This window comes from Brachyhypopomus gauderio, chromosome 4 (assembly GCF_052324685.1).
Source record: "Brachyhypopomus gauderio isolate BG-103 chromosome 4, BGAUD_0.2, whole genome shotgun sequence".
In the NCBI taxonomy this organism is placed as follows: Eukaryota; Metazoa; Chordata; class Actinopteri; order Gymnotiformes; family Hypopomidae; genus Brachyhypopomus; species Brachyhypopomus gauderio.
Window position 1 is genome coordinate 33,316,788 of NC_135214.1, and position 14,072 is coordinate 33,330,859.

General features: G+C 49.4%; 2 protein-coding genes across 9 annotated transcripts in view; both read right to left on the reverse strand.

Moving 5' to 3' along the window:
- Window positions 1–81: 81 nt before the first annotated feature.
- anapc7 (anaphase promoting complex subunit 7) lies at window positions 82–4,825 on the reverse strand. The gene is made up of 11 exons (XM_077004116.1): window positions 4,619–4,825; window positions 4,132–4,318; window positions 3,858–3,977; window positions 3,610–3,721; window positions 3,304–3,457; window positions 2,923–3,065; window positions 2,659–2,776; window positions 2,179–2,375; window positions 1,704–1,928; window positions 1,442–1,592; window positions 82–1,157 (listed from the first exon to the last, which is right to left on the reverse strand). Exons 1-11 carry the CDS (start codon window positions 4,717–4,719, stop codon window positions 968–970), a joined length of 1,698 nt encoding a protein of 565 aa, XP_076860231.1. The 5' UTR covers window positions 4,720–4,825; the 3' UTR covers window positions 82–967.
- Window positions 4,826–5,173: 348 nt separating this feature from the next.
- rapgef1a (Rap guanine nucleotide exchange factor (GEF) 1a) overlaps window positions 5,174–14,072 on the reverse strand; it is a 35,929-nt gene continuing 27,030 nt past the window's right edge. For all 8 annotated transcript variants that reach the window (XM_077004098.1, XM_077004097.1, XM_077004094.1 and 5 more), the window contains 9 exons: window positions 11,617–11,709; window positions 10,262–10,447; window positions 9,999–10,083; window positions 9,697–9,791; window positions 9,468–9,546; window positions 8,781–8,882; window positions 8,546–8,643; window positions 8,286–8,414; window positions 5,174–8,005 (listed from right to left, as the gene is read on the reverse strand). In XM_077004098.1, coding sequence (XP_076860213.1) covers window positions 7,855–8,005; window positions 8,286–8,414; window positions 8,546–8,643; window positions 8,781–8,882; window positions 9,468–9,546; window positions 9,697–9,791; window positions 9,999–10,083; window positions 10,262–10,447; window positions 11,617–11,709 — 1,018 coding nt within the window. In that variant the 3' untranslated portion in view covers window positions 5,174–7,854. The remainder of the gene's footprint in view (window positions 8,006–8,285; window positions 8,415–8,545; window positions 8,644–8,780; window positions 8,883–9,467; window positions 9,547–9,696; window positions 9,792–9,998; window positions 10,084–10,261; window positions 10,448–11,616; window positions 11,710–14,072) is intronic.

Consider the following 14,072-nt stretch of genomic DNA (forward strand, 5'->3'; position numbering starts at 1 on the left):
TGACATCTCTTTTCCTGCATCCAAAAGAGTGTATGGTGTGTGTGTGTAAGACTTCAAAAAACATTTTAAAAAGACGCATACTAAAGCAGTTCATGATTTTTATTTTAACATTCCAAAAATAGTATTATTCACAATTCACAATTACCATACAACGTTATAAACATCTTAAAAAAATTACAACACCAAAGAGAGCACTTTAGTCTGGGATGAGTGTGGGGATTAGAGTCTGGTCAGGGTGTAGAGACAGCACTCCTGGGTCGGGAGGGGGGCTGTGTTCTCAGGTCAGGGCAGGATAGCACTTCGGGGTCAAGCCGGGGGGGAGACGGCGTTGTCAGGTCAGGGCAGGTAGCACTCCTGGGTCAGGGCAGGGCAGGGCAGGGCAGATCTTCAGGGTAGTCAATCTGCTCTTTGGTTTAATGGGATCTGGACCTCCTTTGCTAGAGGCCAGCAGTTAATGAGGCTTTTACAGGGATAGGAACGGTGCGAGAGCTCAGTGAGACAAATGAGAGCTCAGTGAGACAACCTCAGAAAAAAGTCAGATCGTCCAAGAGAGACGTGAAAGTCAGAGGTCAAGCACTGTATCCGACATCCCACGTGAGCAGGGGGCAGTTTTAGTCGCATGTGACTGGACCTGCAACTAGTGATCTAGCGCTTCTGTTTCTCTACACGTGAAGTCTCTGGTACTGAAGAAAGCTGCTTTAGGCGCCGCCACAACGCCGACCCACCACAGCGGCTCCCGCATTCAGAAAACAAGCTATTTCTGTTCACACCTGCTCAGGTAGCTCTCCTAGCCTGCAGGGGGCGGTGCTGCACCATTACCGACTACACCAGGGTCTATACTATATATATGCGCATCAGTCTCGGAGAGTTAACAGTGCTGATCTGAGAGAGATCCTACCGTGCGGTGATGGGTCAGAAGGAGACCCGCTCAAACGCCGCGCTGAGGTCCCGCGCCAGGCGTGCGGGGTCACTGCATCCCGAACCACTGCTCCTGGTCGGCCCACTGCGCCGCCTCGCTGTCACTGCCCTCCAGGTCGCCCTCCTCTCCGCTGCCCTCCATGTCGTCACCGTCCAGCTCCACCGTGGCGTCCGTGGGGCTCTCCTCCTTCTCCATCTTCTGCATGCCCTCCAGAGACTTCTGGTCGTTGGGGTCCAGGCTGAGGAGGAATCCGCATGGGTTAATGGCACACTGGTTCAGGAAAAGCAATGGATCCCCGCTCATGCACGAATCCTAAATGAGTGTCTGCAAGGCGTAAACGACCTTGTTGTGAGGCGGGCGAGCTAGTTATACCACTTATGCCATAATGTAGCAACCGTAAGAATATCAATCATCCAATGGAAACAACAGAAAGGCAAGCTGTGTTTGGCGTCCTCGGTGGACAGCTAGCCCGGGAGCTAAAGGTCACACCAAGGAAGAGGTTGCCCAAGAAGTAACCGGTACCTGAGTGCTATGCTATACTGGTCCATGGCCTCCTGATAATCGTTAACGGCCACTAGAAAATCTCCCAGCATTCTGTGCAGCATGCAGTCACTCTGATTGGCCAGTGTACTTCGCAGGAGTGCTATGCCCTCTTCATATTTCTGTTCTCGACCTAAAGAACAGTACAAAACACACAGTCCCGGTACATACGACTGGAGCACCGACAGAAATAAATGCGACATACTCAGCGCAGGACTTATCTGCGAACAAACAGGCCACGTACTAAGAAGTTCTGCTTTCTTCACCACGGCTCTGATGTAGTCTGGGCGTTGGGCCAGGGCCTTATCCAGAAGCGTCTTGGCCTTCTCCTGTGTCATGGGGTCCTCCAGACATACGGTGGCCAGGATGGTCAGAGTCTGTGCGTTGGCACCAAGGGTCTTATAAATGTTGTTGGCCATACCCATCGCTTCACGGATGCCGTTGGACGCCAAGTAACAATCAATCAGCCCTACGGTACGGACACAGAGAGAGTGGATACAGGTGTGCAGTCCCGACTCCTGCAACAGAGGAGACGCAGCAGCCAAACACAGCTGTCGCAGATCCTTGAGGATTACGCTGAAACATTCAGACAAAACCAAGATCTGATCTACATGGTAAACCGCTGAAGATCTCCAGCGTTGCTCAAAGTCTCGAGGGGGAAGTGACCTCCTGACCTTTCTTCATTCCCTACCGTACAGGTGTGACCCACGACCCCTCACCTTCGTAGCAGTCCAGGCGGCAGGGCGCCAGTCTCATGGCCTCTCTGAAGTGAATGATGGCCTCCTGCACACGACCCATGTTACGCAACGCTGCCCCCTTCAGGAGGAGCGCCTGCACGCTGTTGCTGTTCAGCTGGATGGCCTTCGCCCCCAGGTATAGCGCACGCGAGTAGCGCTTACTGTAGAAACTGTGGCATCTGAAGAACGAAAGAGGGGGCGAGGTTAGAGGACGAGTCTGCTGTGGTTGGCTGTCCAGACGTGTCAGTCAACCGTATAGACTCCACAGTTCCTGCCTTAAGGTCCCACCCACCCATCTGCGCACACTGGCGTGCTTCCCTTGCTAATGCCATTCCAACAACAGGGCCTGACCGTACGCTGATGAGAAAACATCACAGGTCGGCCATCGGGAGTCTAGAGCACGTTCAAATCTACAGGAGACAGGTGCAGGTGTGTGTCAGGAGAGGCCCGACTGGTGCTCACCCGGATATGACCCACGGCTCGGCATGTTGGTCTGAGATGTTGAACAGACGACCCCCTAGAACCTCCACGTCCTCAAGATGCCCCTCGCGTGCCATAAGGTAGCCGTACACATCCATACCTACAGAGCAGCGTGAAGAAGCAGCGCCTCAGTCAGGGTGCGTGAGACCATATTCACTCATCACCCAAACACAGAGGAACTCGGCACCCAAACAACATCCAGGAAGAGCGACCTGTACGGAGAAACGAGCGCGTTGGCGTCCGCACCTTTGATCAGATAAGGGTCCAGCATCTGCGCCTGCTCAAACTTGAGGATGGCGTTCTTCGATTCTCCAGCTCTGAAGTAAACGTCCGCTAAGCTCACCAACAGGTCCACGTTATCCCTGAGGAGAGACTTCTTCTCCAGAGAGCTGCACAAGACGAACCAGCTGCCATTAGGAGGTGCACTGTCGAGTTCTCTACATGCACGCGAAATGGCTCAGCACATTCAAAAATAGCCACAGGGTAACAGACAACATTGCAGATAAAACATCGAACAAAACATCACCAACCTGAACTCACCTGGATCTTAGCAAAAGAACTTTAACATAAAAAATCAACAGGACAATCAGGACCATGATCAGGGCCCCTCCCCCCTCTGCTCCTCACCAGATAGTATTGATGGCCCTGTGGTTGTCTCCCCCATGGATGAAGGCATATGCTTTAATCCAAACAGAAAGCCAGTCCAGGTTGGGGATGGTCTGAATGACGTCCATGGTCATGGACGCCACCTCAGCTCCCTTCACCGACAGAGACAGCAGACCTGCAAGCCACCACACACACAGCTCACCGCACCGCCACACTCCCAACTGGACTTGCAGGAGTCGGGAGGAAGGGGCTTGTGAGAGACTTCCACCTCTCCGGCAGTGGCGTTTGAACCACTCGAAGGCCCACAAGGGCTTTACTTTCACCTACCGATGATGGCATCGAGGGCCAGGGGACACTGCCTCAGGACCTCTTTGTAGCTGGTGACTGCTGATCTCTCCTGTCCTGCCTTTCTGTACAGATTTGCCAGCATCATGTTGATCTGGTGTGTTTGGAACAAACACACAATTAGACATGAGTTTCACAAACCATGAACAAAAATGAGATCTGTACGCTAATATACGTGATATTTGGTTAGCAGGAAAACATTACGGTAGCCACAGAGAAAAGGAAAATACTTTTGGAGTCCTCTGTCTGGAGGGAATCCCGTCCAGCACGGAGATCGCATCTTTGTCCAACTTCAGAATAGTGTAACACTCCGCAATCTTGTACTTCACTTCAATTTCTGAGGGCAAATTCTGTGTGTGTGGGTGGGGGGAATAAACACGCATATTTATGTATGCATGCGTGAATGTATACATAATGAAAGTACAAAGTGTACAGTATTCAATGTATTGGATACACCGGGCCACGTCGTGTTATAAACGCCCTTGGCGGAACGGGCCGCTTCACCTGGGCTTGTACCGAAGACGTCCCGCCGGTGCTGGACGGACGAACTTTGGAAGTTTTGCTGAGCACCTTCTTTTGCTGCAGCGCCATGTTGTACTTGCAGGCTGCGTTCCTGTACTCCTTGTCGTGGAAGATGGCATCGGCGTGGTGCACCAGGAGCTGGTACTTCTGCGCCGGAGAGAAGAGCTCCCTGCGGGGACACACAACCGTGCAGACCAGACAAGACGGCCAAACGTCAGCCGAACCACGGACACGTCGGTCAACGCAGGACGGCGTCCTGCTGGAGTTAAAGACTAGCTGGTGGACAGGATGGGGGGAAGAAGACGACTAACCCAACTCAGCTGGAATAATAACGTTTTAAATATACGCATGGTCTAAAATACACCCTGTGTGCCACAGACTAGGGGTTGGTATTGAATGTCCCCCCCCGTAAAGACAACAACCGACTGCGGGCGGAGGTTGTACGTCGGTAAGGCGAGTAGACGCTTACGGGTTGTTGGTGCTCATGGTCAAGAGCAAACTGCTGAGGACCCGAACATTAGAGTGGAGTCCCGCCGCCGCCATGTCCCGCACATGATCGATCACATTCATCTTTGATTGATTTCTGATAAACGAGAAATGTAAAAAATGTTTGTAAACGAAGACTCGTACTGCGGAAGACGGTGCAATATAAACGAGGAAAAATTTAAAATGGCAGTTTAAAAAAAAGTCATTTCAAAATAAAAGTCTCCGCGCTCATGTCGCACCAGTGAGTGCGCACGGGGAAGAGGGCGGGGCGTGCAGACCACTAGTCTGAAGATGGTATTTCCGAGAAGAGCGAGAGGCGTTCAGTGAATACAAACGTATTTTCCAAAGAAGTATAAAAGTTTCCTCACTACAAAGAAAACCGTCAAAATGTGCTTTGTGAAATGTGTTCTTAGTGTCGTTTACTTGGTGGGTGAACCTGAGGTAATTTTTTTTTATAAAATAAAAGCCGCGTTGACAGTAATGTGGCCTAAAAATGGATTCATCACGTTACTTGTCTGAACAAATCAAGAGGCGCAAGTTCCTCTTCAAGCTTTTTATTCAGTAACAGTTCCTCCAACTGTTTATCTACAATTCCTAAGCAGAGGCAAACATCACTTACTCTTCTGTGCTTTAAAAAACAAACAAAAAACCCCCCCCACTCTTAGTGGGGAAAAAAAACAACCTTCACTCTTCTTGAAGAGTTTGCCACAATCACAGAACAATAACGTCAGTACTATTATATCACAATACTATTATTGTATGGCTACAGTTACCACCGTTGAAATTCTGTAAGCTTGTCCAGTGGAATAGCATGACCAGTTTTTGTTAAAGGCCGGTGCCAACACTGAACCGCACACTTAACCCAGGGCACATCTGTGCCTCACCTACTAAGGAAGCACTCTGGGTCCTTTACCAGAGAGGCTTTAAGGCCACACCTTTAAAAAGGGGCAATACATTAAAAACAATAAAATGTAGCTTTAAAAAAAGTGTCAATAAGCATCTTTTTTAAAGCAGGGTTCAAATGGATGTGCACAGATATCTTTCATTTTATTTCAGTACAAAGTCCAAACGTTCGTATTTTTCCTTTGCTTCCATTTGGACGAGTCATGTTTTTTTTGCTTTTTTGAAGTCTCAAATTACAGACTCAGTGTTTCCTAGCACACAGTATGGCAGAAGTACCTGTCTTATGGATTTTGGCAAACTAGTTGACTACTAAAAATAAGTAAGATGAAACTGTCACCAGTTAACATTACGTAAATAACCACTGGCTACTATCGTCAAGCAATTTTGGTTTAGCTACCACTGCTTTAGTCGTTGGTGTAATGCTGAGACCTGAACCATCAGCTGTACCGATTGCTGACTGGTTTTTGATCTAGCCGTCAGTGCTATTAATGACAGAGGTTCCACGCCTCTCTTCCTGTGTGGCAGAGCTGGACTCAACACCCATCCCAGCCTTTCTTTTTGTTCAAGAAAAACGACTAAGTGCACATTTCAGAGCTTCATACCGCAGAGACAGAGTGACCTTCTTCAAAAGTGTCTGTGTAAAATCCTAAAAACAATCAAACAAAAGACAAAAAAACAAACACACGCACACACACAAAAAATGCATTATCCAAAGCGAAATGACAACCCCACCATTTGAACAGCTTTAGGCACTAGGTATCGGGCTCTGAGGGTACGCCCGAACAGTTACACGTGTGCTTCTCTGGCCCGGTCTTCACCAATACTTCCTGGTCCTGTTTGACTTTCATTTGTAGAAGTCTAGATGCCACACTTTTTTAAAAATAAACCACAAACATGAAAATGTAGCTACACTACTCACCAGAAGTATGAGTGTACTGCACATAACTACACAATTCACAAGACTCACTAATATATTTCCCTGAAAAATGTAGCAACAGTTTTAATAAATATAGCTGGAAGACTTGGGCTGTTAAAAGTGTGGCTTTCGTTTCTAGACATCATGTAGAATGGACAGCAAGACACAACCAAATATTAGCGAGGACACGTCCAGAGCGCATCGTAGCAGAGGACACGTCCAGAACACATCGTAACAAAGGACACGCCCAGAGCGTATTGTAGCAGTGTATCGTAACAGAGGACACGTCCAGAGCGTATCGTAAGCAGAGGACACGTCCAGAACACATCGTAACAAAGGACACGCCCAGAGTGTATTGTAGCAGAGTGTATCGTAACAAAGGACACGTCCAGAGCGTATCGCATCAAGACACGTCCAGAGCGTATCGTAGCAGAGGACACGCCCAGAGCGTATCGTAGCAGAGTGTATCGTAACAGAGGACAGGTCCAGAGCGTATCGCAGCAGGACACGTCCAGAGCGTATCGCAGCAGGACACGTCCAGAGCGTATCGCAGCAGGACACGTCCAGAGCGTATCGTAGCAGAGGACACTGGCGGGACAAGTGTGGGAGGGGTGTGGGGCTGGAGCGGCAGGTTTGGCTAACTCCACGTTAGCCTGTTTGAGGAGTCCTGTTATTTCAGTGGGGCGACAGCAGCAACGTAAGGTGTCTGATGCCCAGTAAAGTGCAAAGCTTGGTTCCCCACAGCATGTTGGCCATGTGCCATAAACAGAGACTGACCTTAGATACCAAGACCCAGTGCCAAACGGTGAAAGCTGTTAAAATCAGGATTGCAAATACATACATCACTTCATCCAAAATCCTCAGTAAACAGTCTTATGTGCATCTTTTTCTCATAAAAAAAACAAACAACAACAAACTAGCAACCCCCCCCCAAAAAAAAAACATTCCCACCCACAAGTTCACCATCTCAAGCCCTTGGTCTGCACAGGAGTGATGGCACCATGTCACAGGCAGAGGGCACTGTTGAGTCGCAGTGTGTCCGGCCTGCATCGCCCCACAGTGCTGGCCCTAAACTGCAACACTAAGTTATCCAAAAGGCAGGGGCTTATCAGCTCAAGTTCCACATTACAACGTCCAACATGAATCTCGTTAAACATCTGACCCAGAGGGGCGTCTCCTAGAGCTGTGGCTCTGGCGTATTTACACAGGTCTAGATGCAGTGCAATTCCGATACCTTAAAAATCCCCCCCACACCCAAATGGGTCCTGTAAACTGCTGTAGAAACGCAGTGCACGCCCCTCCGGCCTAGTAGCTGCCTTCACAATCACTTCTAATTGCTTTTCGTTATTTAGTTGCTGTCGCCCGTGTCTGCGATGGCGTGTTTGGGGCGGGCGGAGGTTCTACGTCCTCTCCTCTCGCTCTGTTCTGCGTCGCGTGATGTTGCGTGGCTTGATCTTCAGAGAGAGCTCCCACAGCGCCTCCTCAGCCAGATGGTCGCTGAAGTCGTTGAAGAAGGAGACGATGTCATCGTTGTGTTTGAGGTCGTAATGCCTATAAGGAGAAAACCCACCGATTCAGAATGGAACAGGGAAGGGTGAAGATCGGACATATTCACATACAGGTTGTAGTCACTTATCCTAAAGATTCATCTGAGTTTCCTTTATATGGGCCACGATCAACAAACCAATATGTAGGAGAACGAAGAGCTGATCAGGAGCCTGTAAATGTCGGTCAGGTCTATTCTACTCTGCTGGTTGATTTTGCCCATGTCCTTTGGCACGAGTCAAGAGGACGTGGTCCTCATGGCCGCGTCCTCGGCCGGGACACTCACACTTGCTGGAAACGTCTCATGCTGTCCAGGATGTTGAACTGCTGCCAGCGTTTGGAGAAGTTCACCTTCCCATCAATAAAGTCGGGGTTCCCGAGGTGAACGAAGGTCAAGTCCTGGAGGATGAGACCTCTGTACATGGCCAGGGGAGGGAACATGGAGTAAGAGAGGAAACATGAAGCATTTAGTGCTGAATGCAAACGTGTGCACCTCAACACAAGGTGCTTTTGAAGGAGGTGTGGGCGGGGCGAGGTGGTGCATACAGGTATGGGATGCAGGGAGCCTCCACTTCCGACAGAGCTGCACGGTACGCTCGGAACGAGGAGGAGCTGTCGATTAAAGTGCAGTACTCCTCAAGACCCTGAGAGAGGACACACACACACACACACACACACACACACACACACACACACACACACACACACACACACACAGAGTCAAACAATGCAGAGCTGTTTTCTAGAACAAGCAGCGCAGATCCGTGTGATGCCAGCCAACCTCTGAGGTTTGTTTCTGCCATTCCAGCCTCCGAATGGGTGCAGAGTCCAGCGCAGACAGTATTGCCAAGTAGGAGTTGAAGTTGTTGAGTTTTCTTAAGTGCTGTGGATAGAGGGGAGGGGAGGGGAGGGGAGAGGAGAGGAGGGGAGGGTAGAGGAGGGGAGGGGAGAGGAGAGGAGAGGAGGGGAGGGTAGAGGAGGGGAGGGGAGAGGAGAGGAGAGGAGGGGAGAGGAGGGGAGGGGAGGGGAGGGAAGAGGAGGGTAGGGTAGAGGAGGGGAGGGGAGGGGAGGGGAGGGGAGAGGAGGGGAGGGGAGAGGAGGGGAGGGGAGGGGAGGGGAGAGGAGGGTAGAGGAGGGGAGGGGAGGGGAGGGGAGGGGAGGGGAGAGGAGGGGAGGGGAGAGGAGGGGAGGGTAGAGGAGGGGAGAGGAGGGGAGGGGAGGGGAGGGGAGGGAAGAGGAGGGTAGGGAAGAGGAGGGGAGGGGAGGGGAGAGGAGGGGAGGGGAGAGGAGGGGAGGGGAGAGGAGGGGAGGGTAGAGGAGGGGAGGGGAGGGGAGGGGAGGGGAGGGGAGAGGAGGGGAGGGGAGGGGAGGGGAGAGGAGAGGAGAGGAGGGGAGGGGAGGGGTCAGCTGTGGCATGGCACACCAAGTCAGCAGAGGCAAGCTTTGGCTGAGCATGTTGAATCTTTACCTTCATGATCTTGATGAACTTGAGGAGCAGTTTCTCCCGGTCCTGAGCTTTCTCTTGCAGTATGATGATGGAGCGTACCCTTGGGAGGAAAGATTCTCAGTGAACCACTCAGTCACCCATGAAGACCAAAGATCCTTCTTTGAGAGTCTTCGTGATCATACATGGACATTTAGACTCATTATCGTGCACCTGAACTTCAGACAGATATCAAAAAAGTACTCCATCTTACCAGTAAGACATGTTGTTAAAGTGCTCTGTGAACTGGGTGAGATTGGGGCTCTTCTCCTCATTCTGTTCCTTTGCCCAGAGAAGGACCTCCGGGATCTGCACACGCACACACGCACTTTAATGTCAGATAACTTTGAGGAAAAGAACTTTATGGAAAACTTTGAGACGTTTAAGGAAAAGAACCAAGCTTAAGTTTGATTCTGTTTGTTAACATGACTTAAAATAAGAGTTGAAGCTACATTAGCATTTAAACGGAGGTTGGATATTTGTAATATCTGTGTGAAACCACTGGAGGAGTTTTACCTCTATCTTGTAGAACAGCTCTGCATCTAGAAGCGTCAGCTGGTCTGCAATCTCATGACTACGGAAGTCATGAAGCGTGCCTGGCCTGTAGAAGACCAAAACCACAGGCAGAGCGTCATCCCAAACTCATCCATACGTTGGACCATCCCAAACCCGTCCAAACATCATGTTATGCTGACGTCAACCCTCTCCCAACCCAGCAGGAAGCCCAGTGCAGCCTTTGTTCAGGGAGGGGCCGGGAGCTCCTGGGGGTGAGGACATACCTGGCAGCTACGCCTCGGGCCGCCAGCGTCTTCAGGGAGTTTGTGTAACTCAGAAGTTTCTTCTGCTCCACCTTGTGCAGAATGTTCTTACGGAGGACGCGGGCCAGACTGAGCTCCCCCTGAGACACCAGACTGAAGACCAGCTCCATCAGCTGCTTCAGAATGTCCTCCGTCAGCTCCACCAAGCTGGCCACAGAATAGAAACCATCAAAAACAGAACTACAACAACATATCGTGTCATAATGGGGAACGTGTGATGTCACGTACAGCAGGAGCATCACTACGCAACAACATATCGTGTCATAATGGGGAACGTGTGATGTCACGTACAGCAGGAGCATCACTACACAACAACATATCGTGTCATAATGGGGAACGTGTGATGTCACGTACAGCAGGAGCATCACTACACAACAACATATCGTGTCATAATGGGGAACGTGTGATGTCACGTACAGCAGGAGCATCACTACACAACAACATATCGTGTCATAATGGGGAACGTGTGATGTAACGTACAGCAGGAGCATCACTACAAAACAACATATCGTGTCATAATGGGGAACGTGTGATGTCACGTACAGCAGGAGCATCACTACACAACAACATATCGTGTCATAATGGGGAACGTGTGATGTCACGTACAGCAGGAGCATCACTACACAACAACATATCGTGTCATAATGGGGAACGTGTGATGTCACGTACAGCAGGAGCATCACTACACAACAACATATCGTGTCATAATGGGGAACGTGTGATGTCACGTACAGCAGGAGCATCACTACAAAACAACATATCGTGTCATAATGGGGAACGTGTGATGTCACGTACAGCAGGAGCATCACTACACAACAACATATTGTGTCATAATGGGGAACGTGTGATGTCACGTACAGCAGGAGCATCACTACACAACAACATATCGTGTCATAATGGGGAACGTGTGATGTCACGTACAGCAGGAGCATCACTACACAACAACATATCGTGTCATAATGGGGAACGTGTGATGTCACGTACAGCAGGAGCATCCCTACGCAACAACATATCGTGTCATAATGGGGAACGTGTGATGTAACGTACAGCAGGAGCATCACTACACAACAACATATCGTGTCATAATGGGGAACGTGTGATGTAACGTACAGCAGGAGCACCACTACACAACAACATATCGTGTCATATGGGGAACGTGTGATGTCACGTACAGTAGGAGCATCACTACACAACAACATATCGTGTCATAATGGGGAACGTGTGATGTCACGTACAGCAGGAGCATCACTACACAACAACATATCGTGTCATAATGGGGAACGTGTGATGTCACGTACAGCAGGAGCATCACTCACCAGAGCTCATCCACAACACGCACGAGCACAAAGAACGTGTTCTTGCTCACTCGCTTCTTACCGGAGTCGATGCTCTGAGAGAACCTAGTAAACGTGCCGAGGGGTTAAAGAAAACTCAGATTTGTGCGTGCGTTTACCCTCCGTCGTTCAAAAATTTAAAAATCACTTTGCGCTTGGTTTTAACACCAGTCACAGGCAGCCAGCCATTACAGAATAAGCCGAAGGTGATCAACAAACAACCAGAAGCCATGGTGGTGATCAGATGCATGTCTTTGAGATATTAAGACATTTGAATAATATTAAAATGAACAAATTAGAAACGATTTAAAGAAAGAAAAAAAACTGGTGCTTAAAAGTTAAAAGTGCAGTGCCACAGGAACTGAAATTATATCTAAACTGTAACCTTGGTTTAAAAACATCTAGTGTTAGAGCTCAAACATCTCAAACAGCTGCTTCCATTTAGAAATGGGATCTGCAGTAAACGCTGCCTCTCCATGCTTAATCTTTACCCCTCACAGGACTGACTGGTTCCTGCTGATCTTAATCTTTACCCCTCACAGGACTGACTGGTTCCTGCTGATCTTAATCTTTACCCCTCACAGGACTGACTGGTTCCTGCTGATCTTAGTCTTTACCCCTCACAGGACTGACTGGTTCCTGCTGATCTTAATCTTTACCCCTCACAGGACTGACTGGTTCCTGCTGATCTTAGTCTTTACCCCTCACAGGACTGACTGGTTCCTGCTGATCTTAATCTTTACCCCTCACAGGACTGACTGGTTCCTGCTGATCTTAATCTTTACCCCTCACAGGACTGACTGGTTCCTGCTGATCTTAGTCTTTACCCCTCACAGGACTGACTGGTTCCTGCTGATCTTAGTCTTTACCCCTCACAGGACTGACTGGTTCCTGCTGATCTTAATCTTTACCCCTCACAGGACTGACTGGTTCCTGCTGATCTTAGTCTTTACCCCTCACAGGACTGACTGGTTCCTGCTGATCTTAGTCTTTACCCCTCACAGGACTGACTGGTTCCTGCTGATCTTAATCTTTACCCCTCACAGGACTGACTGGTTCCTGCTGATCTTAATCTTTACCCCTCACAGGACTGACTGGTTCCTGCTGATCTTAGTCTTTACCCCTCACAGGACTGACTGGTTCCTGCTGATCTTAATCTTTACCCCTCACAGGACTGACTGGTTCCTGCTGATCTTAATCTTTACCCCTCACAGGACTGACTGGTTCCTGCTGATCTTAGTCTTTACCCCGTGCAGGACTGACTGGTTCCTGCTGATCTTAGTCTTTACCCCTCACAGGACTGACTGGTTCCTGCTGATCTTAATCTTTACCCCTCACAGGACTGACTGGTTCCTGCTGATCTTAATCTTTACCCCTCACAGGACTGACTGGTTCCTGCTGATCTTAATCTTTACCCCTCACAGGACTGACTGGTTCCTGCTGATCTTAATCTTTACCCCTCACAGGACTGACTGGTTCCTGCTGATCTTAGTCTTTACCCCGTGCAGGACTGACTGGTTCCTGCTGATCTTAGTCTTTACCCCTCACAGGACTGACTGGTTCCTGCTGATCTTAATCTTTACCCCTCACAGGACTGACTGGTTCCTGCTGATCTTAATCTTTACCCCTCACAGGACTGACTGGTTCCTGCTGATCTTAGTCTTTACCCCTCACAGGACTGACTGGTTCCTGCTGATCTTAATCTTTACCCCTCACAGGACTGACTGGTTCCTGCTGATCTTAATCTTTACCCCTCACAGGACTGACTGGTTCCTGCTGATCTTAGTCTTTACCCCTCACAGGACTGACTGGTTCCTGCTGATCTTAGTCTTTACCCCGTGCAGGACTGACTGGTTCCTGCTGATCTTAATCTTTACCCCTCACAGGACTGACTGGTTCCTGCTGATCTTAATCTTTACCCCTCACAGGACTGACTGGTTCCTGCTGATCTTAGTCTTTACCCCTCACAGGACTGACTGGTTCCTGCTGATCTTAGTCTTTACCCCGTGCAGGACTGACTGGTTCCTGCTGATCTTAGTCTTTACCCCGTGCAGGACTGACTGGTTCCTGCTGATCTTAGTCTTTACCCCGTGCAGGACTGACATTAGATACTCTGGACCTACACCACTAAACGACTGATAAACAAGTCATAACACCATGAAGTAAAATCTGTAGTATGCTGGTAGTTGGTGTCTGTACATGAACAGGGGGACGTGTTCTCTTAGTGACAACTCGAGCAGCAGCGTTTGTCTTTTTTGGGAGTCTTGTTAAAAGGCCATTACGGAGGCAACTCTGCTAGAGCCAAAAACACACAGGCGCTTCTCTAGACGTGGATACGCTTTGATCTTGATGTTCTTAAGATCATAAAATGTTGACTTAGTAACTGATTTTACGGGACTGCTAAACGGGTCATCACCATGTGCGTTGTCTCTTGTGTA